The sequence below is a fragment of the Cyprinus carpio genome, chromosome B5, assembly GCF_018340385.1.
Source record: "Cyprinus carpio isolate SPL01 chromosome B5, ASM1834038v1, whole genome shotgun sequence".
Taxonomy (NCBI): Eukaryota; Metazoa; Chordata; class Actinopteri; order Cypriniformes; family Cyprinidae; genus Cyprinus; species Cyprinus carpio.
The window spans coordinates 32,252,538-32,277,049 of NC_056601.1; the positions used below are offsets into that span (position 1 = coordinate 32,252,538).

General features: G+C 36.6%; 1 protein-coding gene across 1 annotated transcript in view; it reads left to right on the top strand.

Annotated features, from left to right (window-relative positions):
- LOC109086867 (nipped-B-like protein A) overlaps positions 1-24,512 on the top strand; it is a 76,444-nt gene that overhangs the window by 49,670 nt on the left and 2,262 nt on the right. Inside the window, exons 32-43 of the mRNA XM_042723169.1 lie at positions 14,476-14,584; positions 15,639-15,769; positions 17,614-17,754; positions 18,014-18,262; positions 18,600-18,690; positions 19,216-19,389; positions 19,553-19,743; positions 20,605-20,712; positions 21,226-21,426; positions 21,527-21,673; positions 23,146-23,546; positions 23,646-23,820. Coding sequence (XP_042579103.1) covers positions 14,476-14,584; positions 15,639-15,769; positions 17,614-17,754; positions 18,014-18,262; positions 18,600-18,690; positions 19,216-19,389; positions 19,553-19,743; positions 20,605-20,712; positions 21,226-21,426; positions 21,527-21,673; positions 23,146-23,546; positions 23,646-23,820 — 2,118 coding nt within the window. The remainder of the gene's footprint in view (positions 1-14,475; positions 14,585-15,638; positions 15,770-17,613; positions 17,755-18,013; positions 18,263-18,599; positions 18,691-19,215; positions 19,390-19,552; positions 19,744-20,604; positions 20,713-21,225; positions 21,427-21,526; positions 21,674-23,145; positions 23,547-23,645; positions 23,821-24,512) is intronic.

Here is a 24,512-nt window from a genome sequence, read left to right on the forward strand (position 1 = left end):
GTAACTGAAATAAATACTTACAGAATTCCGTAATGTTTTAAAAAGTCACAATTTTATTGGACATGCGAAATTTTCACAAATTATTAAAACTGTACCTTTAAAGGCAGGGAGGTAAAAATAGTATACAAAAACTTTTTATTCTAGTGTGTAACTGTAAAAAAAAATATTTATTAACTGAATTTTAGTAGCGAAATTAACAACGGAGATGACCACATTCACATACATGAGGGATTGTCACCTGCAACAGACACGCTCCCTTCAAGCATTACGGCTCTTTAATATTGTGTCATTTTTTTTTTTTTTTGTGCAGAAAACTACTAGATTCGCAGGACCAACCTAACAACAACAGTGTTTCTGCTCTTCTTGGAATCTACTGTAATTACCTGTAATAGGTGTGCTCCTATTTTTGACATGCGTGTTGATCAAAGTCCACAAGTATAGAGTTCTGAACATGTTGCACTGTTGCTGCACGGAAATTGGGTTTTGGGTTATTACTTCTGCTGTATTCTGACGTATTGTTACTTTGACATCTAGTAGTCAATTTAAGCGTGTTTAAGTACCATTGCGAGGATGTTTAGTCCCAATTATCACGTTCGCATAATATAAAGGAGGGATTTGAAACGTTGTGTGTGCTGTAGGCAATGCAAGTTGGAACGTGATCGCTGTGCACAGGTGGAATTGACCCGTCAGTGCTGAAGGAATCTTCCCCTGAAGCTTCTGGCAGAGATTCGAGGTCCACCTGCCTCTGTGTGAGCGGGTAAATGAGAACAAAACGCAAACGCGTACGCACTGTCAATGAGAGGCCTAAATATGCCGAGGACAGCTCAGAGGATGAGGTTTCTGTGAGTAGCACAATGTAATGTGATAAAATCACCGTCTGCTGTCCATACAAAGAGGAACAACAAATCGGTCAATCAAATGCAAATTATCAGGTTTTTCATTATGAATCCTAACCTAACTGGGACATGTCTTAACTAAAGTTCACAAGGTGAATCCTGGGCAGGCTTTTTTAAACAGTGTAAGTAATGTGCTGCTGGATTACTTTGGTGGATTTCCCTTAATGTCTAATATACAATTAAAAAAAAAAAAAAAAACCTAATAGAATTTAGTAAAAATTTTTTAGCAAAATTGATGCTTCTTTGACCTGAGTGTTCTCATAAATTGCTAGTAAATTAACAAGTATTTACAAAATAACTGGCAAGTAACATTGAATTAAATGTGAAATTGATGTAGACAAAGCTGAAACAGTATTGTGTATAAATGTTCTTCAGTAACTCTTGTTTTTTTTACTTACTTAACTTCTTATTTACATTTATGGTCTCTGTTGTTTTGCCCCAGCATCTCAGAACGTTGTCAGAAGAAGACCGTGACAGAACATGGGAGTTTGAGGAGCGCGGACCGGAGAGCCGTTCAGTGAGAGCATCCGAAGAGGAAGCTACGACGCACTTGAGAGGCTCAGGCAGCGATTTATGACGACTCCTGATCAAGGATTCACCTTCCTCCCAAGCCTTGAGTGACGGTAAGCTACAAACTAGTGGTCCATGAAAGGATGATTTACCCAAAAAGGAAAATTTGTCAATCATTTGCTTACTCTCATTCATTGCAACCCATAAGACTTCCTGTCACTCTATTAAAAAAATCCAGGGTAACCAAAAATGTAAATATCCAAAACGGTCGTAATTCTGAATGTGTACATAATTTCCCCTTTTTGGGTGAACTATCCCTTTGACATTTAATCATGAAATCAAAGTTCTGCTCCAAAAACTCTAAGTAGACTATGTAGGGTCATCATATTTAGATTTGTTTGACATTTTTTTTTAAAATTGGTTTATTAGTGGTTGATGAGGTGTAGAGGAGTTTTTTGTTTCTTTCAGACGCCAAGACGATTATAAGAGATAGGGAAGCAGAGAAGTGGGAGGAAAGCATATGCGCCAGCAGTTAAGCACCTGAACGGTGACAACCCATTTCACCTCTTTATCAACTTCTCACTTTGTGCATTCCCCCAATAGATGATGACTCGCACTTAACACTCCGCGTCTCTCTTTGTGTGATGTCCAGAGAGACACACAAGAGACCCGAGGATCGTCCTTTTAAGGCACGCGTTCTCGTTGAGTTGATTATAGTATATTTACGGAGAATCGTGATGTGGACTTTACATGGTCAGGGTCGAGGAAATAATCCCCTTTTTTGAGATTTTAACACCCTGTATGATCTTTGCTCACCTTAAACCAATACTTGTTTATTATTCATTTAATGTGCTGTTTCCAACAATCGTGTCTGTTTTGCTCCATGCATCACACTTTCTCACACATTATGATTTTCGAATTGAATATGAATTATAATTCTTTAATCAGCTTTTTCTTTAATCAGCAATTTGTTGCAAAATATATTCCGAGTAGTAGGGCTGGGAGAATATGCAGGGGACTTTAGTACCAGCTCTTTCAGTTTTTGACTATTTTATGTGGACCATTGTTTGTCTTAGTGATTGATGAGATCCCTCAGGAGCTGTTGTTAGGGTCCAAACAGCACGCACGGTGTAAATGAATGAGAGTAGTGAATCTGCTAAGATAAAAGCCTGGGCTATCACCTGCAGGGTAAGAGATTGTGTGATTTGATTTATACTACTCCTTTTTATGCAATGTTAAAAGCCCAATGAATCTATATGATAGTACATCTATAAAGGGCATCTGTAGGTTAGTGCCACTCCTAAAATTGGAAAAATTTTAAGTGCAATTCATTTGCGTTACATACCTATCATTGAAATTTATTTTAATTGTTTTTGAAAGAAGTCTCTTATGTTTACCATGGATCAGAAATACAGTAAAAACAGTAATATTGTGGAAAATTATTACAATTTAAAAGAACTTTCTTTTTGAATATTTTACAATGTAATTTCTTCCATATTATGCCAAAGTTGAATTTTCAGCATTTTGTTCTCAGTCTTTAGTGTCACTGACCTTTAGAAATTTCATTCTAATAGCTGATTTGCTGCTAATCACTAGCAAATGGTCTTATTAGTATCGTTGAACGTGGCTAGTTAATATTTTGGTGGAAATTTTTTTGAACAGTTCGAAAAGTACAGCATTATTTGATAATAAATCTTTGTAATGATTTACTACATGGTCTGTATAGAGTACATTTATATAGTTGCACAGAAATTTCAGAGGGTTTTGGACAGCCACTCGGTATATACCTCATGTTGTTGTGTTTTTTATTCCCTCTAATACATAGCTTCCTTCTGATAAATGGTGAAAAAAACTAGTTGAATCATACATTGTGGAGAAGAGAACAATTTCTGGATGGATCAGTGCATTCACTACACTATGAACCATTGTATAAAAGCACTTAATCCGTGTGTGGTTTTTTGAGTGACACTGTCAACTTCACAGTTGAATTACGTTAGTTCAACAGGCTTTTCCCTCAGTTACTTCAACTCTATGGTCTCATCAGAGAGCGATGGAGAGGACGAGGAGCGTCCTCTGGGCGGGATTCTCATTCATGTAGCGTGTGAACCAATTCTCAGCAGATGCGCTGTCTGACCAGCACTGAACATCACTGACATTCATCCCACATGCCCAAAGCAGCGTGAACATGAAGACGTGACTAGAGAGAGTTCTGACAGTACACTAAGGTACACCTGCAGAATACTCCTTTACCCGCAGTAGGATCCGGTCTACAGAACGACCCTAAGGAAGGGGGAGATGTCACTTCTGCTGAATGGGCTGTACAAACCAGGTTCATTTATTTAAATGGACACAAAATCATCAAATATTTTCTCTAAACTATTCACTATATTTAATGTCTAAATAATTGTTTGAACAAATTTGCAAGAAAAAAAAGGGTTGTAGAAAACTATTATGAATACATTATTTGACATCACATATAAAAAATAGAAAAAAAAAGAGTTTTTTTTAAATGGTACAAAAGCATATTTCACAAAAAGATTTTGCTTTAGAACTTTTAACTGTATTTAATGCTGAAGATTTTTTGCCAAAATAATATGGCCGAAAAAAGATTACCCTTCAAGTAAAGAAAAAAAGGCATCAGGAAAAAAGTAGTTGCAGAATGTCTGTCATCTGATAAAAAATATCACAAATAAAATGCGAAAGATCAGCCAAAAGTGCAGATTTTGGTATTTATATTAAAATCTTGAGCAATATTACATGTTTCATGATTCTTAAACTTACAGTTATAAATGCAACTTAAATTTGTTATTATTAGAAAAATAATGATGATATAATTTTCTTTTTTGACAAATTTTAGCGTTGGTGATACTTCCCAGTGTTGAAATACAGTTACATTATATTAAACATGTAAATGTCAACTGTTGTAAATGTAAATGAATACTTCCGAACATCTTGATGTGTAGGCAACCTGTGTGGTTTCAGGGTCTATGCTGAGCTCCAACGCAAGCGAGCAAGTGCTTCCAAGCCAGCAGAGAGTCATATCTCATGATCTATTAACAAAGTGTGTGCAGCGTCGCAACATCTCCGAGCTGCTGGAAATTCAGCTAATGGACCGATACAAAAATATTGCAGGTGAGAATGAGCGATTGCAGCATAGTTTTTTGTATGCATCATAGTTTACTTAGCAATTTTAGGGATGCACACTAAACCCGAATTCATTTTGCTAATCGCGGTTAATCGGTCGCTATCCCTTTTTACGACTAAATCGATGAATCGGTTTTATTGATCTATAATTTAGTTCTGCCACCAGTTTTTCCCCAAGTAAATACTTAACTAAAGGGGTCATGAATGACAATTCAACATAGACTGCAGTTTTTTTAGAGGATTTACACATTTTGCAGGTCGATATCCCTCATTCAAAAACCTACCTGGAGTTGTGGTTTTTATTATGTGGTTGCTAGATTCCTTTGTCAGAACTCTTCGCAATCAAAACACTGCACCCATACCATACTCTAGCAAACAATTTCACAAGGAACGGTTTCAAGTAATGTTTTTCACCATGGCATGACCTTAGGGCTCCTAAGTAGGTTTAACATCCCGAACAAGATTATTAAGGAATCTTCAGAATATTTGCACGAAAGAATAACGAATGCTAAAACCACAATAATATTGCAGTAAATGCATGTTTCATATCTTTAGTTTTTTGTCCGTGTAACACACACAGCTCTATACGCTGGGAACCAGACTTCTAGGCTCTATGCTTGTGAACTGTAAACAATCCTTCGAACAAAGTGCCAATGGCATGAAACCTGAATTGGAACTCACATTTTAAAGATAAATTTAAAGTAAATTCCATCCGAAGGTTGTGTTCACGCAACATTCAAAACGCGTAAACAATAACCTCTCTCATTCAGGTCATCATTAGGCTGCAAGACTGGAATTATAGAACTGGTTAAACGACAAATCTTTAAAGGTTAATTGTTAAAAAGCAATGTTAGTCAGCATTTTACGACTAAACAGTTGAAAAACAACATTGTAACTGCAGAACGCTGCACAATAAAAAGTCCTTTGCACACTGTGATTTTCATCGATTTTAAATATGTAGAATGGTCCTCTTGTGAACAGTGCAAAATTCAAAAATGTGAAGAACGCGATAAAATATTAAACAAAACCGCTTTATGCCTGAACTGACAGGGAAGTTCGACTACCTGTGGGAATGGGAACTGAGGGGCATAACACTATTCAACGATCGATTATTATGTGAGAAAAACCTTTGCATTGCCAGTGGCAAAAGGTCAACATGTCCAAAATTTTCAGGCTTAGGCTGCTCTATTTCTTTAGCGGATATGTTTGCCGTGCCGAAGAAAACAGCCGGAGCAGTTTTCAGGGTTCTTTTCTTTTTTGGAAGGCTCAAAGTAAGGTGCTCCCCGCAACACTTGGAATGACTTCGTAAACTCGATTAGTTTTTATTCTTCCCGTGTTTTTTCTTTTTCTTACTCGAGCTTACTCCACTGCCGCCTGCCTCACCCATCACGCTGAATGCTGCAAGGACGCTGTGCGGGAAGCACGTGGAACATAATGAAAAACCGGCCAGCTATTTGGCTAGTCGCTGCTTCTCTCCTGCATGTACTGGGCTGAGTAAAACCTCCGGTGGGCCCCTCATTACTGGCACACAGATCTTTGGTCACCGCAGATTTAAAATAGGCACGAAATGAGCCGCTTACACCCGGGCAAATAAAATGATTTTAGCAACGAATCGATTACTAAAATTAGTTGACAACTAATTTAATAATCGATTTTAATCGATTAAATCGATTAGTTGTTTCAGCTCTATTTGCATTTATTGTATGTTGTATGTTTTTGTTCTTTTGCAGATGTTCCTCTTTCGAATGGGGCACGTTACTCCTGTATTCTTTGTGGAGAATGTCATTGCGCTGCAGCTGTGTGGGGCCCATTAAAGCTGGTGACGGCGGTAAGTTTTCTTTAGATTAAGCTGCACAAACTTGGTGGCTGTGGGTTTTAGCATGCATTGAAAGCATTTGTCACATCGCGATAGACAATTAACATCTCCCCAGTCATTAAACCTTATGTTTGCCTGATTCATCAAAAATTACTGTTGGGAATTTATAGAATGATAAAAATAATCAATTATTTGCAAAATAAAACTTATTTAATTAAAAAATTAAATAAAACAAAATTAAAATAGCCATTTTCACTCGTCCTTCTTGTCAGAGAAGCTCTTTTTCTTTTTATTTCGTTATTTAATTGCCACAAATTACTTAAAATAATTACAAGAATGCCATTAATATATAGTGAGTGTAATGCTATGAAATAATATCAAAATAATTAATTTCAATAAAACTACTACTTATACACAGCTAATTAAATTTTAGCTATTTTTTTTTTCCAAAGGGACCCATTGTGATTTTTGTCTTAAATACTTATTTTGGATGACACACTGTGTAATTTCCTGCTTTTGTGACCCAAAAGAAAACCAAAACTTTTTTTTGATGAAATTAAACTGTCCAAACATGTCACTAATGAAATAGTGTGTCTGACCGATATATCGGTGCCGATATTTGGCATTTTTTCAAGAATTCCGGCATCGTTTTTCTGCTCAGACCGATGTGTTTGAGGCGGCGACTTTTATTTCGACGGCGCTAACAATGGCAGCGCGATCTGAGCACCACAGTGCTCACATTCTCCCTCTTGTTTACTGTCGTTTGTTACAGTTCGTCTAATAATCCTGATAGAACGTTAAACAAAATGAATTTAAAATGTAAACAAAAGTATTATACACGAAAGCTTTTATATTATGTAGTAGTAATAGAAAGGCAAACATTATAATAACTTTCCTCATTTGCCGTCAGCATTAAGCAAAATAACCATTTTATTCACATTACAAACAAATCTTTGAATGAATTGAAACAAATTGTGATTAATTTCACAAACACTTGAAATCTTAGTCGAATCCAGCTGTGAGATCTTGTGACGTGTGTTTTTTTTGTCCAGCATGATCGCGTGTCTGTGTGTGACGGTCGTGTCCGTGTTAATTGACAATGCTTTAAACTTTAACTCGTGATTTCAAATTTATGCTGCGCTTTATGCATTGCCCACTGTAATATTCATGTCATTTTCCTGTTGTGCTGTATGTAAAATTAGTTTTACCATGGCTTTATTTGAAAAAATATGATTCCCCGTGCATACAAACTTCCCAGAATATACTGAGTGCCCTGTTGGTTACAGTGTTTACTCCCTTTTTTAAATTATATTTTTAATTAAATAATTTATTTATTTGAGAGTGAAAAACTTTGTCACTCTAAGTATAAGTATGGTTTATTTTACACATTATTTTTTTAATCCATGGTCAAAGTATTTAAATTTCTTAAATATGAATTAAAATGTTAAAAAAATTGATATCGGCTAAGCGGCTTTCCAAGGTATCGGCAGTCAAAAAACCAATATATGGTCGACCACGGTCGACTACTAATAAAGCATTTCACTTCTCTCTTTGTCTCAGGTGTTCCGTCTCGTTACGAGAAGCACCAGACAGTAATTCTAGAGGAGATCTTCACCTCTTTGGCCAGACTGCCCACCAGCAAAACGCAGCCTCAGGAACTTCAGGTATTGATATGACCACCCGTAATTCAGATGGCGGTTTTGCCTAAACTATTGATCTGTAAAATATTGATAAACACAAGTGTTTCCTGCATGTCGATTCTTGTCTGGTGTGTTTAGGTGTGAACCTAGGATGAGCCCGAGGGTGAGCCCATATTCATTCAGATGGTTAGTGCTCTGGTGCTGCAACTAATTCAGTGCGTGGTCCCATCTGCCCTCTGAGGAAAGGACTCTGAAGACGATCACAGAAAGGTACTAGATACACAACACCACTTGACATTGTCTCACAATTTGTACTATCGCCGTTTGAAAGTCTGTGGATGTCTGTTGTGATTGCAGTCTATATTTAACAAGTGGGATTAAAACTGTTTTTCAGGTTGACGACGATTTGTCTTCATCACAACTCGTATGAAACGGCCAGGACGGAGGTTCCTCAGAACTTCCTCTCTGTCTTCCTCAAGAAGTCAGAACATCCCTCCTGTTTTCTATTTTCTTTCTTATGAAGTATGTTTGTGTGTGTAGTACTCAGTGTGTGTGTTCTGTTATTGTAACTGTCTAGTCGCAGGTTTGGCGCTAAGTAAACAGGTGAGGAAGACTACTCGGCCGCTAACCAACGTGTGCCGCTGTTTGAGTGCAATTTTGTGCAGGATCGCTATCTGTCTACAGTCAACCAAACCCACGAGTGGCCGCTTCAGAATTACTGTTTTTAAGGCCCTGCTGGGAAGATTACTGGTATGAACAAGCCATAGCCAATATCACGTCATCTGCAACAGAGCATTTACTTCCCCTGACTGTGCTAACATAAAAACACACATGCCATGTTTATGATTTAGCCGCTTTGTGTTAATTAAAATTAGATAAAATGCATTTTCAAAATGAATTTAATTTCTGAAATGAACAAATACAAAATTATATAATTATAAAAATAAAATAATGTATATTTGATTCATATATATATATATATATATATATATAGATATATTATATATTATATATATATAGTTCAAACCATGATATACAAATATAACGTATATGGTTTATTTCGAATATATTTTATTTTTTACCACTATTTTTGTACAATTATGTTGAGTGTATGGATGGATTAGATTGTAAACTAAAGCTACCCATATATTCTCGCTGTGTCGAAATATAGTGTCCTTGTTGCATTTTAATTGTACTTACTATACTAGTAAGAGTCATTTATTCGCTTTATAATTGTGAGCAGCTCTAACCACCAAATCTATTTCCAAACCTACAGTATGTATTGCTTAAGTAATATTACTCCGTAATTATTTTTATAACGCGTACGCTGTAAACACCTTAAAATAAAAACAAGGGTTCAAGCAGACAAAATACCAGTTAAGAAATCCCTGATATATAATAATATTTGTAAGGTTTCTAACATTGTAAAAAGATAATAAATAAAAACGCAGTTTGTACTCTCAGTTAAGAATGCCTACAAAGCTCACTCACTACCGGCTTTTGGGCGAATCGGCTCATGCTGCCACAGTTTTCCTCACACCTCACACGGAATAAAAAACAAAGGCTCGTTCAAGAACCCCCGGTGCAGAGGGTGGCGACGCGCTGGTCTGCCCACTCTGAAGCCATGCTACAGGCGGCTCTTGATGACGTAGATTGGGACATGTTCTGAGCGAGTTCCTCTGACGTCAGCGAGTTCACGGATTCTGTAGCATAAGCTTTGTAAGCATGCTAGCCGAGCAAGCAACTGAAAACAATAACTATTAGTCCTTCTCTATCAGAAAAACCGTGGGTGGGCACCAGAACAATCCGGCAGCAGTTCCCGCCGAAAACAAACACACTGCCTGCATACATGAGCGAGTACAAACAAAAAAAAAATCATATCGTGCTATGCTCTGACGCGCAGGTAAGAGCCGCCAAATTCCGTTACAGGTAGCGAATAAAGTCACATTTCCAGCTCAATGACTCCCGACTTAGGACCATCTGTGCCTTTGGAAATAAGACCTCTGCAGATATACAATCGTGTATGTGATGAATAAAAATCTTGAATCTTGGATAATAAAAGATACTACACTACGTGATTGATGCAGTGAAACAAAATAGAGTGGTTTCTTTCTTCTTGAATGACCCTTGGCTCTTCATACTCTGTCCCCAGGTGCACCAATTCAGTAACAAGCAGACAGAGATGGCACTGCGAGTAGCATCACTGGACTATCTGGGTGACCTGTAGCAGCCAGATTGAGGAAAGATTCGTCACCAGCAGGATGAACCAGAAAGCCATCGACCAGCATCATCATCCGAGCGGTACATGCATATGTATCTGCATTTACACATGCTGGTGTATGTTTGAACTACATCTCTCCAATACACATCAATTCTGATAAATGTGTTTTTTACCCCAATGCTTTTTCTATGTGTGTTTAGAGCTCAGAGGGGAGACGAGACTCAGCGGCTACAGAAAGCCTTATTGGATTTATGGATGAAAATGCGACAGACAGGACAGACCCTGGCCCTAACAGTGAGTCCAGCTCAGATGCTCTTCATGTGCTGTTGGCCTTTATGTCAGAGTTGGGGTTAGCCACTGAGTTTTCTATGATCAAGTGTCAAAATCTAAAAGTGCATGTAAGGTTGCCTGTGGTTAATGTTGGAACACCTGGAAATAACAGTACCAGTCAAATATTTAGACATGCAAGACTCAGTTTGTTTCTCATTATCCTAAAAACCTTTTGCACTAAAGGTTTATGCTTAAAATTATTAGTAAAAAAGTTGGGGGAGAGAATCCTTTAAATTATATTAGGTACTTTAAATGTACCTATAGAAATTTATATTTTGTTTCACATTTCCATTTATGTATTTTATAACTTTGAATGACACTTAACTTTAAAATAAATCCCATTAAAACTGCAGAGAAGGAATAGTAACATTAAATGACAAGTGGTCTTCTGTTTGCTACTATATGATATAAATTTAATTAATTAAATGATTATGATTGTTAAATATTATTTAAAACAGTATATAATAATAGACATGGACCAAAATTAGTTTTACTCATAGCAGATATCAGTAATAATTGTGATTTATTATATATAATGCTTTTTAATAATAATAAAGTTTTGAAACACACAACATTAGTGTTTTTACTCATTGCAACCCCGCATATCAACTAATTTGCCCTGCTTTTCTGCTCTTTAAACCGTCATGTCAAAATTCCTTCAATCTGTTTTTGTATTGTAGTTTGCACGCCAATTTACATCGCTCAGTGGTTCAGAGGACTGCACTACGGAGGCTGAGAATGCCATGAGGAGTCAGAATCAAAAGGAGGATGACTCAGAGGGCACGCAGCACGCCAAAGAACTCCAGGCCACCGGAGACATCATGCCACGTGCAGAAACTCGCAAGAAATTCCTCCACACCGTCATTAAATCAACTCCCAATCAATTTACTACTCTCAGGTATTACCACACAAATATCTCTGCTTTAATGATTTGTGTAACATCCTCTACCTCAGTCAAGACTGTTATAATGGCTATATTGTGCTATGTGCTATTGTGGCAAAATAAAATCTTTTGGCAGGATGAATTCAGACACTGTGGACTATGAGGAGGCTGCCTTTACCGTACGCTACTTGGCCTCCACCAAGCCTGTCTCTCAGAGCTTTGACATCTACCTGACACAGGTGAGAAGATTGGTCTGAAATGTACACATAATCAGTACAAAAGTTCCACCTGGTATTAATGTGCCTAACAAATGCTTCATTTTGTATTTCCTTTTAGATTCTGAGAGTGTTAGGGGAGAGGAGCGCCATAGCTGTTCAGGACCAAAGCCATGAAGTGTCTGTCTGAGGTGGTGGCTGTTTGACCCCAGTATACTGGCCAGGGTAAGAAATGCAGCTGCATTTAAACTGGCAGCACAACGCTATAGGTACTTCTGGCAGAGTTAGCCTTTAATTGGTATGTTTGTCTGTTATGTATCCTGAGATAGGCAGCGTGGTGTTCATGGCCGGTTGAGGAACTCCACCAGTGTGAGGGAAGCAGCGGTCGAGCTGCTGGGACGGTTTGTGCTGAGTCGACCTCAGCTGACGGAGCAGTACTATGACATGCTTATCGAGAGGATACTGGTATTGACTGCAATTCAAATCACTGTCTGAAGGTTTTAAGGAGCAAAATGTCCTGGAATAATTATGCTGAAAAGTTTAGCTTTGCCATCATAGGAATATTTTACATTTTTAAAATGTATTACAACAGAACATGATTATTTTAATTTGTAATAATATATTTTGATCAGCCAAATGTGAGCATAAGAATTTTTTTTTTTAATGGCATGCACGCTTTTATGACCTTTTTTTAATTTATAATTTCTAAATATAGTATCCCGAGAGGATAGGCAATAGAATTTATTTTATTAAATTTCCTAAAACCCAAAATAAACGGTTCAAAAAGGTCCTTAAGCATTGTCAATTATAATCCCGATGAAGATGAAAACGTTTAATTTTATGGTTGTCGTATTCTGATTAAGTTACAGTTTTCATCTGCTCAAGCAGAACATTAATGTCATCTTGTGCTTCAGCAAGGTATCCCTGGCTAAAACTAGCTAACATTGAAGTTAGTGAGTCCATGCCAACCTACAAAATAGCGGACTGTTCTCACGTCATGTACAGTGTAGGTCAAAAACAAACAAACGAAGGTCTACATTTCAGTGACTAACCAAATAAAATTAATATGAGACTTCTCCCACTTGCATAATCGTACCCTGTGATACATGAACAGTGTTGATCCTGCATGTTGTCATCCGCGATCGTGATGACCGTAATATGAGACTTTTCCCACTTGCATTGTGATCTGTAAACCCTGCTTCCAAATGAATTGTTACCCACTGTATTTATTTTAAAATCTTTTATATATCCCTCCATGGCATATTTTATTCCCACTTGAATGGTGGTCCTTCTGTGTCCAAAATTGTTCAAGAACATCTTGTGACAAGGTTTTCACACTGACCGCTGTAATTGTAAGACAGTGAGCAGCTCCATTTGTTTGTACGAGGGAGCAAACAGTAACTGAGGGGGGCGGGGCTTACTGATAGTTCAGTTGTGTTTTTTCCTGCTATTTTGAATATTGCACATGTAATCTGTGAGAAGTGTAAAGTGATTTTTATGTGCTTTCACTCCAGGACACCGGTATCAGCGTGAGGAAGAGGGTGATCAAGATTCTGAGAGACATCTGTTTAGAACAGCCCAACTTCAGTAAGATCACAGAGATGTGCGTGAAGATGATCCGCAGGGTCAATGATGAGGAGGGCATCAAGGTACAACCACGTTCTCTGTTGTGATAGGTTTTTCCCAGGTTAGTGCCAAAGTGTTAACAGTCTGTCTCTCCCTACAGAAACTGGTGAATGACAACATTCCAGAAGCTGTGGTTTACACCCACAGCCATCCACGACAAAGAAACAATGAATAGGAAGATTCTCAACATCACTGATGTGGTCAGTCCAAATGTTTGTTTATTTATTTATTTATTTATTTAGTATTTATATATATGTGTGTGTGTCTGACCACAAGTTTGATTCTGCATTTGTATTATTTGGCTCTAAATCAGCTTGTAATAAAGGGAACTTGAGTATGATTCCTTGGTGCGTACAGGAAAAAAGTTGCTGTATGTAATTTTTTTTTGACTGCACTAAAGCATAAAAATATATTACATTTGCAGATATTAAGGAAACATGCTAGGTTCACATACTTGTTTCTCTGAAAATCGATGCTACAGCCAATTATTCTGCTTTGAAATGTGGGTTCCTTGTCAGAACGTCTGTTTTTGTTTTGGTCTGTGTGACTCCACCCACTGCCTGTTTACCTAGTAGTTTTTCCGACACCCTGGGTTGCCAGTTGCTGGAAAACACAGCATATTGCAGCCATGGAAAGGTCAGAGATCGCAGATTCTGCCTGATCCAAAAAGCCTGGGCATCCAACTAAAAAGCTCTATGACTAGAGGCATATTAAAACAAGAATAAATCAACTCATCAACTTATAGTGTAAGAGTTGCCTTCTATTGTCAGTTGTGCTCATTCCTCAATCTGGCAACCCGTCTGAGGAAGTGGGCCAGGAGAAACAACTCTCTCCAGTATTTTGAATTTGGATTGCAGTACCCATTTCAACCGCTAGCCGTCATTATTACATAACCACAACATTGAATAAAGTAACTTTCACTCAAATCAGACTGATTCATGTCAATACCTAAAGATCTAGTCTGAAAAAGGCTTTTCTTTGAAGTAGTGCATCATTCGCTAGCTGAACATATTCTTTACTGTACTGCAGGTCGCTGCCTGTAGAGACACTGGCTATGACTGGTTTGAGCAGCTCCTGCAGAATGTAAGTGTTTTCAAGTCAAATCAGTTTCCATCTGCCGGTCTCGAGTTTGGAGGATTGTAGAGCTGTGATTCACAGTGTTTTCTTTTTTTTTTTTTTTTTTTTTTTTAATAGCTTTTAAAGTCAGAGGAGGACTCATCCTATAAGCCCGCCAGGAAGGCCTGTGTTCAGTTGGTGGACAATCTTGTGGAGTACATCCTCAAATACGAGGAGGCAATTGCAGGTACGCACATGCTATTAGAAATCTGATTTGTTTTAGCAAATCAGTTGATTAATCCTGTAAAGCCTGATGTATGAAATAATAGGAACAAAAAAATCTAATTTTATTGAAATGGAGCAATTTAATGAACCAAAATATTGGGGAAAAAAAAAGAACATATCAAATTTAAATTTAATATAATATCAAATTTATTTAACATACCATTCATTTATGTTTCATGTAGTACTGTCAAAATTAGCTTGTTATCGCAGGCGATAAATTTTTACAGTTTAACGGCGGTAAAAAATACTTAACACCGTTAATGCAAGGGCGGAGCTAGGGTTGGCCACTCCTGTCACTACTGCTGCTTCTGTCTTCATTTCTTGACAAGAATTGCATTTTATTTAGACACAGAATGTTTTTTACGACCACATCAAACAGGAGACTTTTCAGAAGCGCACCTCAGCGCAGGTGCTAGTCAAACGAGCTTGGAAATGGTACAGGTGATGAGGGAGCTTCAGTAGAACAACAGTGAACTGTGGTCAAATGAGATGTATGGCAGTAAAAACAACTTTTCCTGTCCTGTCAGCCCTTATACTGTGGTCGTAGCATGTGCTCTTCAACTGCATGCACAAATACGGCGGCGTGCAATGTAGCCTGTATCATTTCATATTAAAGCACGATGAAACTACAAGCATCAGATCCACATCACGTTCATCAGTGGCAGCTCTTAAAGTAATAGCAGCCAAATAACCTAATATCCCAGCTGCTGTGATATCTGTAAATCTAAGAACATAAGAGGAAATCAATAACTTTAGTAACTTTATGGATTCATCTATTTCATTTAGAATTTAGTGCTTGAAAACTGTTCAATTTCTGCATATTTCCTACTTGATGAAGGGCACAGGTATGACATTTATTTAAATGGGTTTAAGTTTCATTTAATGCAATTTTTGTAAGTAAATAAATACATTATTTTAAAAGCATTCATTAATACGTTTGTTCTTGCTAGTTTAAAAATGATGTTTTTTTTTCCAAAAATGTATTAAGTTGTTGTTGTTATGCTGTTTGTGTGCAGAGCACAAGAGTGTGAACTCAACACGGTTAGTCGCATGCATCACCACGCTGTATCTGTTCAGTAAGATCAGAGCGCAGCTTATGGTCAAGCATGCCATGACTATGCAGCCCTACCTCACCACCAAGTGCAGTGTAAGTTCAGACTTTCATTATAACAGTAAACCTGCTATTTTTCAGCATTTTGTATTTGTAATAATACATTTGTATTAAATCAAAAATGTAGAAAAATTAAAAATGACAGCACAGTTTTATGGTAAAAAAAAAAATCTAAAAAATAAATATTGTAAATGTAATAAATTATTAAATTGTTAATGTTTTAAAAAGTCAATTTATTGGACATGCATTTTTCAAAATTATTAAAATGTAATTAAAGGCAGGGTAGGTAAAAAAATGTATAAAAAACTTTTTTTACAAATTTGTTTAAACTTTATATATATAATATATATATATATATATATATATATATATATATATATATATATATAATATATATATCAATACATAATTAAAATGTAAGTACTCTGAAAAAAAGAAAATTATAAAAATCGAGTGTCTGTAGACGTCTCACGACTGTTTTAAAGACACTCATTATTTCCATTCACTCCACCCCCTCCCTTCTGGGCTCCTTTCCTATAGATTATTTATCGTCTCTACTACGGCTCGCTAAGTAATGTTATGTTAGCTATATTACGCAGCTACGTGTGCTAATGACACATGCTTCATGAAAAAATAAACAAAAAAAATATGTATGATCAAAATACAAAAAGAAAGATTTACCTGTCCAGCAGAAATAAAGCCATCAAGGAGTCACTTTTCAGCCCCTTGAGTTCCCTCAGTTCTCGCCATCGCTGGAAAGCCACGCCGTTATAACTCGCGTTTTATTTCTTGTTTATCCAAAGACTTTTTGTTCATTGCCTTTTTCTTGTACTGTTACTGTCTTCCTTTTTTTGCCTGGTTTGCCTTCAGTATCTGCATAGGCCGGTACTGTTAATTTTGCTTGCTGTTTCTCTTCCATTGTTTTGGTATTCCTAGGATCCGTGCCTGAATTCCTCAAATCAAACCTGCGCGCGCAAGTGGGCAGGTCATGTGTGGCAAAATGGTGGTTGCCATGGTTGCGAGAGAGTTGACAGTCGCCTAAGCCAATCCAATGTTTCGTCCCGAATGGAAATAATGAGCTGTGTTTAATACAGATTAAACGGCCTAGAGTCACTCGATTTTTATACTCTTTTTATCAGAGTACTTACATTTTAATTATGCGTTGATATATATAGAAAGTTTAAAAAAATTAAAATTTCAGACTGAAAAAACATAAATACACTAAAACAAAAAAAAGTATTAAAATGGTTTAATTGATATCCAGAAAATTTCAGACTGAAAACACAGAATTTGGGGAAAATAAAAACTCTTTGCTGAACTTTTAATAAGCTGTTGCCAAATTGTAAAAGTTTAATGGTTTTAATTAGGCTTTAATTATTAAAATTTAATTCAACCATTAAAACAGAAAACAGAAAATTGACAAACAAAAAAATAAAACGTAATCCAGAAAAACGAATTTAAATATTTAGAATTTGGGGAAATAAAATGCATTTCATAGGACCCCAAAAATCTAAGCTTTGTTAAACCTTAAATAAATTGTTGTTAAATTGTAGTTTTATATAATTATAAATTAAATGTTTTCAATTAATTAGAAATGCTTTTTGATTATGAAATGTTATTTAACCATTAAAATGAAATCCAGAAAGACTGAAACTTAAAATGGAACAATGGCATTTGTATAACTAAATAATAAAAATGTTATTATTTAGGGCTGATTTTTAGGGCTGTATGCTAAGCACCTGCCAGTGCAATGCAATATTTGAGGTCATCCTGCCATCTTGTGGCCATATACTGCCAGTGTTTTAAGATGATTTTATGCCAAGGTATAAGATTGTTTTCATTTATGTTTTTATACATAATGCATTTGTTTATTTACACAGTCTCAGAGTGACTTCATGGTGATTTGTAACGTTGCAAAGATCCTGGAGCTTGTGGTTCCTCTGATGGATCACCCCAGTGAGAACTTCCTGACCACCATTGAAGAAGACCTGATGAAGCTCATCTTAAAATATGGCATGACCGTAAGTAACCAGCTCTCACCCACTCATATATGCAATTCACATATCTGAATTAACAATTTATGTACTTAGCATATAAAAAGTATTCTAGTGTGGTTTATTGTGTATCTTTTTAAATATTAGTAAAAATATTGATTTGTATGGTTCATTAATCTTTAATTAGATTAATTGACTGGTTGTTCATTTGTTGACATGTAGTTACAAATACACTTTTGCATCCTATTTCTACACATCCCACTAAGTTCTCTCTCCTTTCGCACAGGTTGTCCAGTACTGTGTGAGCTGTTTGGGTGCGATAGTGAATAAAGTGACTCATAATTATAAGTTTGTATGGGCCTGTTTTAACCGTTATTATGGGGCTCTGACTAAGCTGAAGTTACAGCATCAGGAGGGTACGAACAGCATGGCACTGGCTGCCACCAAAGCAGCCCTGCTCAGATCTCTCTTCACTGTGGGAGCTCTCTGCAGACACTTTGACTTTGACTACGAGCAGTTCAAGGGCACCACTAAGGTATCGCAACCTTTTTCCATTACGCAACAGTTATACGATTATAGACCTGTATGTAGTTTACATGCAGCTCTTAGTGCCATGTAGTTGTTTGCTCGCTCATTAAAGTTAACAAACACAAATTTCACTGAATCAAGTCTCTGTATATTTATCTTTTTTAAACCCGAGATTACTTGTTAAAAGTTATTATCATTATTATTATTTACGGATATTTTTTTTAGTTAATTTTATCAAATATTTTTATAATTGTCCATTTTTCATTTTCAGTTTTATTCCTATGATATTGTATGATTTTGTTTATTTTGGATTTTAACCTGAAATCTTGCACTGTTGTTGACAGGTTGTGATAAAGGAGAAGGTTTTGGAATCATTACTGTACTTCACCAATCACGAGGATGAAGAAGTTAGATGCAAAGCCATCATCGGATTGGGTAAGATGATGCATTCTTTGTTGTTGTTGTTGTGTGTGTTTATATATATATATATATATATATATATATATATATGTATATATATGTATATATGTATATGTATATGTGTGTGTGTGTGTATCGCACAGCCCTAATATAAATATACACATAAATACATGTAAATATTTTCAAAATATATGCTGTATGTGTGTGTCTTTATATAAACATAATAAATATACATAGTACACACAGATATAAAAAAAAGAAACTTCGGATATACACTACCATTCAAACATTTGGGATTAGTAAGATTTAAAAAAAAATGCGAAGTTGCTTGTGCTCATCAAGGCTGTATTTATTTGATCAAAAACACAGGAAAAACCCTGTTATTTTGTGAAATATTATTGCAGTTTAAAATAACAGTTTCTATTTTAATATACTTTAAAATATAATTTATTCCTGTGATTTCAAAGCTGAATTCTTTCAGCAAAATAAATAAACTGCTGGATAAAAAAACAGCATCATTGTCTTTCTATGGTCCTGCAGGCTTCCTGTTCATCATGCACCCGAGTCAGATGTTCGTTCCAGAGGTGAAGTCTCTGTATAACGGGCTCCTGTCTGATAAGCGGTGCTCCATCACGCTGAAGATCCAGGTGTTGAAAAACCTCCAGATGTATCTACAGGAGGAGGACTCTCGCATGCAGGAGGCCGACAGAGAGTGTGAGTGACCATGACTTCTGTTCACTCAACAGCTTTAAAACTGCTTGTGTGATTTTGAGATAAACAGCATTCACTACACAAACAAAAGACTGTCAAACTCCATTGGGCTCTATTAACTCTATACAACCCTTAAAGAAAGCTTGTTGTGTTTTTCTCTTTTCAGGGCAGAAAATGTCAAAGCAGGAGGATCTGAAAGAGATGGGTGACATCTCCTCTGGTATGAGCAGTTCTATCATGCAGCTCTATTTGAAGCAGGTGCTGGAGTCCTTCTTCCACACGCAGTCCAGTGTACGACACTTTGCCCTCAATGTCATTGCTCTGACCCTCAGCCAGGGACTCATACACCCTGTACAGGTACACACACCATTATACAACAACTCTGACATTATAAACCCAGCGTCAGTGTCATCACTGATCCTGCACAAAATCCTAAACTTCTGCACATCTTGACCCTTTGCATGTTGTTTTGTTTTCCCTTGTTATAGTTGTAACACAATGTTCACGGGTTTGATTCCCAGGAAACACATTTATGATTAAAAAGTTTAGGTGCAAATGCAAAATAAATCTTTTTTTTTTGCGTTAATTTAAATAAAAAGACAGTAAAACAATAATATTGTGAAATATTAATGGTAATTAAAATATTTGTTATTTGAATATACTATACAAATGTAATTTATTCCTGCGATGCAGTACTGAATTGTCAGCATCATTACTCCAGTCTTCAGTGTTGCATGATCCATCAGAAATCATTCTAATATGCTGATTTGCTCAAGAAATATTCCGATTATTATCTATGTTGAAAACAGTTGTGCTGCTTAATATTTTGCTCTTAACCAAATAGAAAGTTCAAAAGAACGACATCTATCTGAAATAGAAATCTTTTGTAACACTTTAAATGTCTTTACTGTTATTTTTTGGTCAATTTAATGTTCCCTTGCAGAATGAACTGTTTATACTGACTACAGACTTTACATAAATGTTCTTGCAGAAATGCTTTTGACTAATTTAGTAATGCTTTCAGCTACAGTTAAGGGTGCTTAATTCCAGTTAGATTTAATTCCATTCCAAACTTTTATATTTCTTACAGTCCACACAGAAAATTAAAAATAAATAAACAAGGTCGGGTGTGGTCCTACTCTTCACTGTCACAGCCTTGGCTGCAGAAGTTGCACACTAACACGGACTTGTCACTTTCCTTCCTCCTTCCAATCACAGTGTGTGCCATATCTGATTGCTATGGGGACGGACCCAGAGCCCACCATGAGGAACAAAGCAGACCAGCAGCTGGTGGAGATTGATAAGAAATACACTGGATTCATCCATGTGAGCACCAATCCACACACCATGCCATATGCATCTCATGCAGTATCATAATTTTGTTCATAAATTGGATAATTCTGGTTCGCCATTCCTACTGGTCAAATAGACTGAAGCTGTGAGAGTAAGAGTGTAAAGTGGGAAACCACGTTATGCCATGAAACATCCAGGTTAAACCAACCTGAACGCTAATGAACTAGAATGACCCAGTTTATGTATGCATGCATTGATTAATTCACATTGATTTATATATTTATGTTTATGTATATTATATATATTCAATGTGTGTGTGTGTTAGGATTATTTTAAGGTGTTGGGTTAGGATTAGGGTTCAGTTTAGGGTTACTTGCATGTAATTATGCATAATATATTGTTGTTGTAATAGTAAGTACATGAAATGTGTAACAAGCACACCTTTAATTAAATTTTTTGTTTGACTAGCAGGTGATAAAATGCATTGGATAATTGCATTGTTTAATTTACTTAGTATTAAATTATACAACTTAAATTACTCTACAGATGAAGGCTGTAGCAGGGATGAAGATGTCGTACCAAGTGCAGCAGGCCGTCTTGGGATCAGCAGAACGTGTTATCCGTGGTTTCCGTCAGGACGAGTCCAATTCTGCTCAGTGTTCCCACCTCTACAGCATGGTCCGCGCTAACAGACAACACCGGAGAGCGTTCCTCATCTCACTGCTCAATCTTTTCGACGACAGCTCGGTTAGCGCTCTTTGTGTGTCTGACGCTTCATGTCGTTGGCTCTTTGTTGTGATGTTGAGACTGACCTTTTCCATATGTCTGTCTCTCTGTGTCCGAGCAGAAGATTGAGGTGAACATGCTGTTGTTCATTGCTGATAATCTGGCCTACTTCCCCTATCAGTCTCAGGAGGAGCCACTGTTCATCATGCATCATATAGACATCACACTCTCTGTGTCAGGTAGCAACCTGCTGCAGACATTTAAAGAGGTAAGCGTGCTCGAGTGCTTGTGTCTAACCTTAACAGTTTGAGTAGCACATTTAAGCACTGATTGTTTTGGGAGCCTGTCACAATGTAATAATCCAGCCTTAAATTACGAAGCAGCTGTGGATTGAATGAGGGGAAAAAAAAGATCGGATAGGGAAAGCTCTGGCTTCGTGTGGATGTAGCCTCAGAGTCTCTTCTTTTCGATTAGCAAACCGCAATGTCTCAAATTGCGATTCGATTAATCGCACAGCCCTAATATAAATATACACGTAAATACATGTAAATATTTTCAAAATATATGCTGTATGTGTGTCTTTATATAAACATAATAAATATACATAGTACACACAGATATATTATGTAAACAAAATATTTTATTTTGGATGTGATTAATGATTTGACAGCACTAATATATATCTCAGTCTGGCGAGTAAACTAAAAAATTTACTAGCCAATGGCAATTCAATTGCCAAGGTGTCCGTAGAGGGTTGTTCCCCCTTAATTCATATGGATTTCCGTATTTTCCAACTTAAAATATGACCCATATGAATTGTGTGAATCTGATTTTTAAAAACGAAGCACAGCGCTGTATTCATTTACGTACAAGCAGCTTGTGTTTTCAGTGTTTCAGAGTAACACACAAACATAACGTGCATTTATAAATGCAACATTTAAAAGGAAATAATACATTTTAGTTAAGTTCACCCAAAAATGAAAATTTGATGTTTATCTGCTTACCCCCAGGGCATCCAAAATGTAGGTGACTTTGTTTCTTCAGTAGAACACAGATTATGATTTTTAGCTTCAGGCGTTGCAGTCTCTCAGCAGTACAGTGCTTGGCAATGGTCACAGAATCAGTGAGAGAGAAAAAAACATGCACAGAAAAATCCTAATTAAACCCTGCGGCTCATGACGATATATTGATGTGTAAAGACCCAAAACGATTGGTCTATGCAAGAAACTGAACAGTATTTATATAGTTTTTTTAACTCTGAGTCACGCAATGTCCGAACCGTTAGAACTCTTGTGAACGTGCTTCACAGCAGCCTGCAAAGCGGATCGCAGACTTATAAGTGCATTACCGCCAACCTATCTCTCAAGTGGACCATTGACACTCTATCTACAATCTCAATCGGGAGTGTCAATGTTAATTATTATTATTATTAAAAACTCATAATCAATTTTTTTTTTTTTTTGGGTAAATGTTTTTTTTTTTTTTTTTTTTTTTTTTTACCTATAACATAATTTCGATTTTAAAACAACAAATTTTCCATCCTTACAAGTAATAACACTTTTAAGAATTACTACTGTACCTTTAAATTTATGTGCATGGAGATTTTTGTATATGTACCCCTCTTATGTAACCTCTCACACACTGTTGTTTATTAGATGTAAACATGGATGGTCATGTTAATGCACTGATGGTTGTGACTAATTCCACCACGACTTCTAAACAAGCCATCGTTGTACCCAGTCTCTCATTAAGGTTCCGGGCAGGAAGAGCAGGAAAAGGAGACGACGGCGGCGGCGGCGGCAACAACACCAACAGCAGCATCAACAGCAGCAGAACGGTTCGGAAGAGGAGAGGGGAGAGCAGGACGAGGAAAGAGAAAGGCACAGTGGAGATGAAGTGTATGACGATGATGATTATGAAGAGGATGAGGAGGGGCAGCGGGTGAGAAAGCCTAAGCCCATGGAGGGTGCCAGGCAGCCAGAGTCAGAATCGGATTCTGACCTTGAGGATGCTGATGCTGTTATGGAGCGTCTTCCTGACGACACAACATCTCTCCTGGACTTTGCTAGGGCATCTCAAGGCATACTGTTACTGCTGGTGCTCAAACAACACCTCAAGAACCTCTACGGCTTCTCAGACAGGTAACAAACACCCATCATGCATCTCAGCAACCCTGAAATGATTGCTGTTTTGTTTAGGTTTTATATTTACTCTATCTATTCTGCTCTCTCCCAATGCAGCAAAATTCAGAAGTACTCTCCTACGGAGTCGGCGAAGGTGTACGATAAAGCCGTCAACAGGAAGTCGTCGGTTTACTTCAGTCCACGGCAGACCATCGAGTTCCTCCAGAATGATGAGGTTCATGATGAGATGACCTATGAGCTGAAGAGGAAGATCGTCAAACAGTACCTCGATGTGAGCTTATGTTTTACTTTTTTTTTTTCTTTCTTCAGAAAATAAGTGTTAGAAATGTTATGAATTATGATATTTATATTGTAAGTAATGTAATCTAACAGTTTTATTAGTAATACTAAGAATATTTGCCAGTAATGATAACTGTCTCCGTAAACTTCCAGGGAGGCCGCAGAATGACTTAATGTAGTATTAATAAAAATAGTTATTCAAACAATTTTAATGCTAAAAACACAAAATCAAGATGAATTCGTTTTTTTTTTTTTTCTCTCTGAATAACAATTGCTTTTAATGAAAAACATAGTTTTGAAACTTCTGGAATCACAAAAAAGTTAGTTTTAGAGTGTTATATATTATGTTTTTGTTATTAACTGCATTGTTTTTACATTTCATGTTTTTAATAATAATCATAATAATGTTTGCCAATATTGTTAATTGTCTTGCCAAACTACCAAGAAGGCCGCAAAATGACACATGATAATAGAAATACAACAAATTTAAAAATATATACAAATATATTTATTAATCACATAATGATTCATTGTTAATTTAGTATATATCAGCATTCCAGTTTTCTGTTAATAAAAAAGTCTGAAAACATAATTACAGCAGAAATGCTTGAGGAAATGTGCTGGAGAATGGGGAACTTTAAGTCAAAATGTTCAGAATTGCTGATTTATACTGTTTGATTCTCA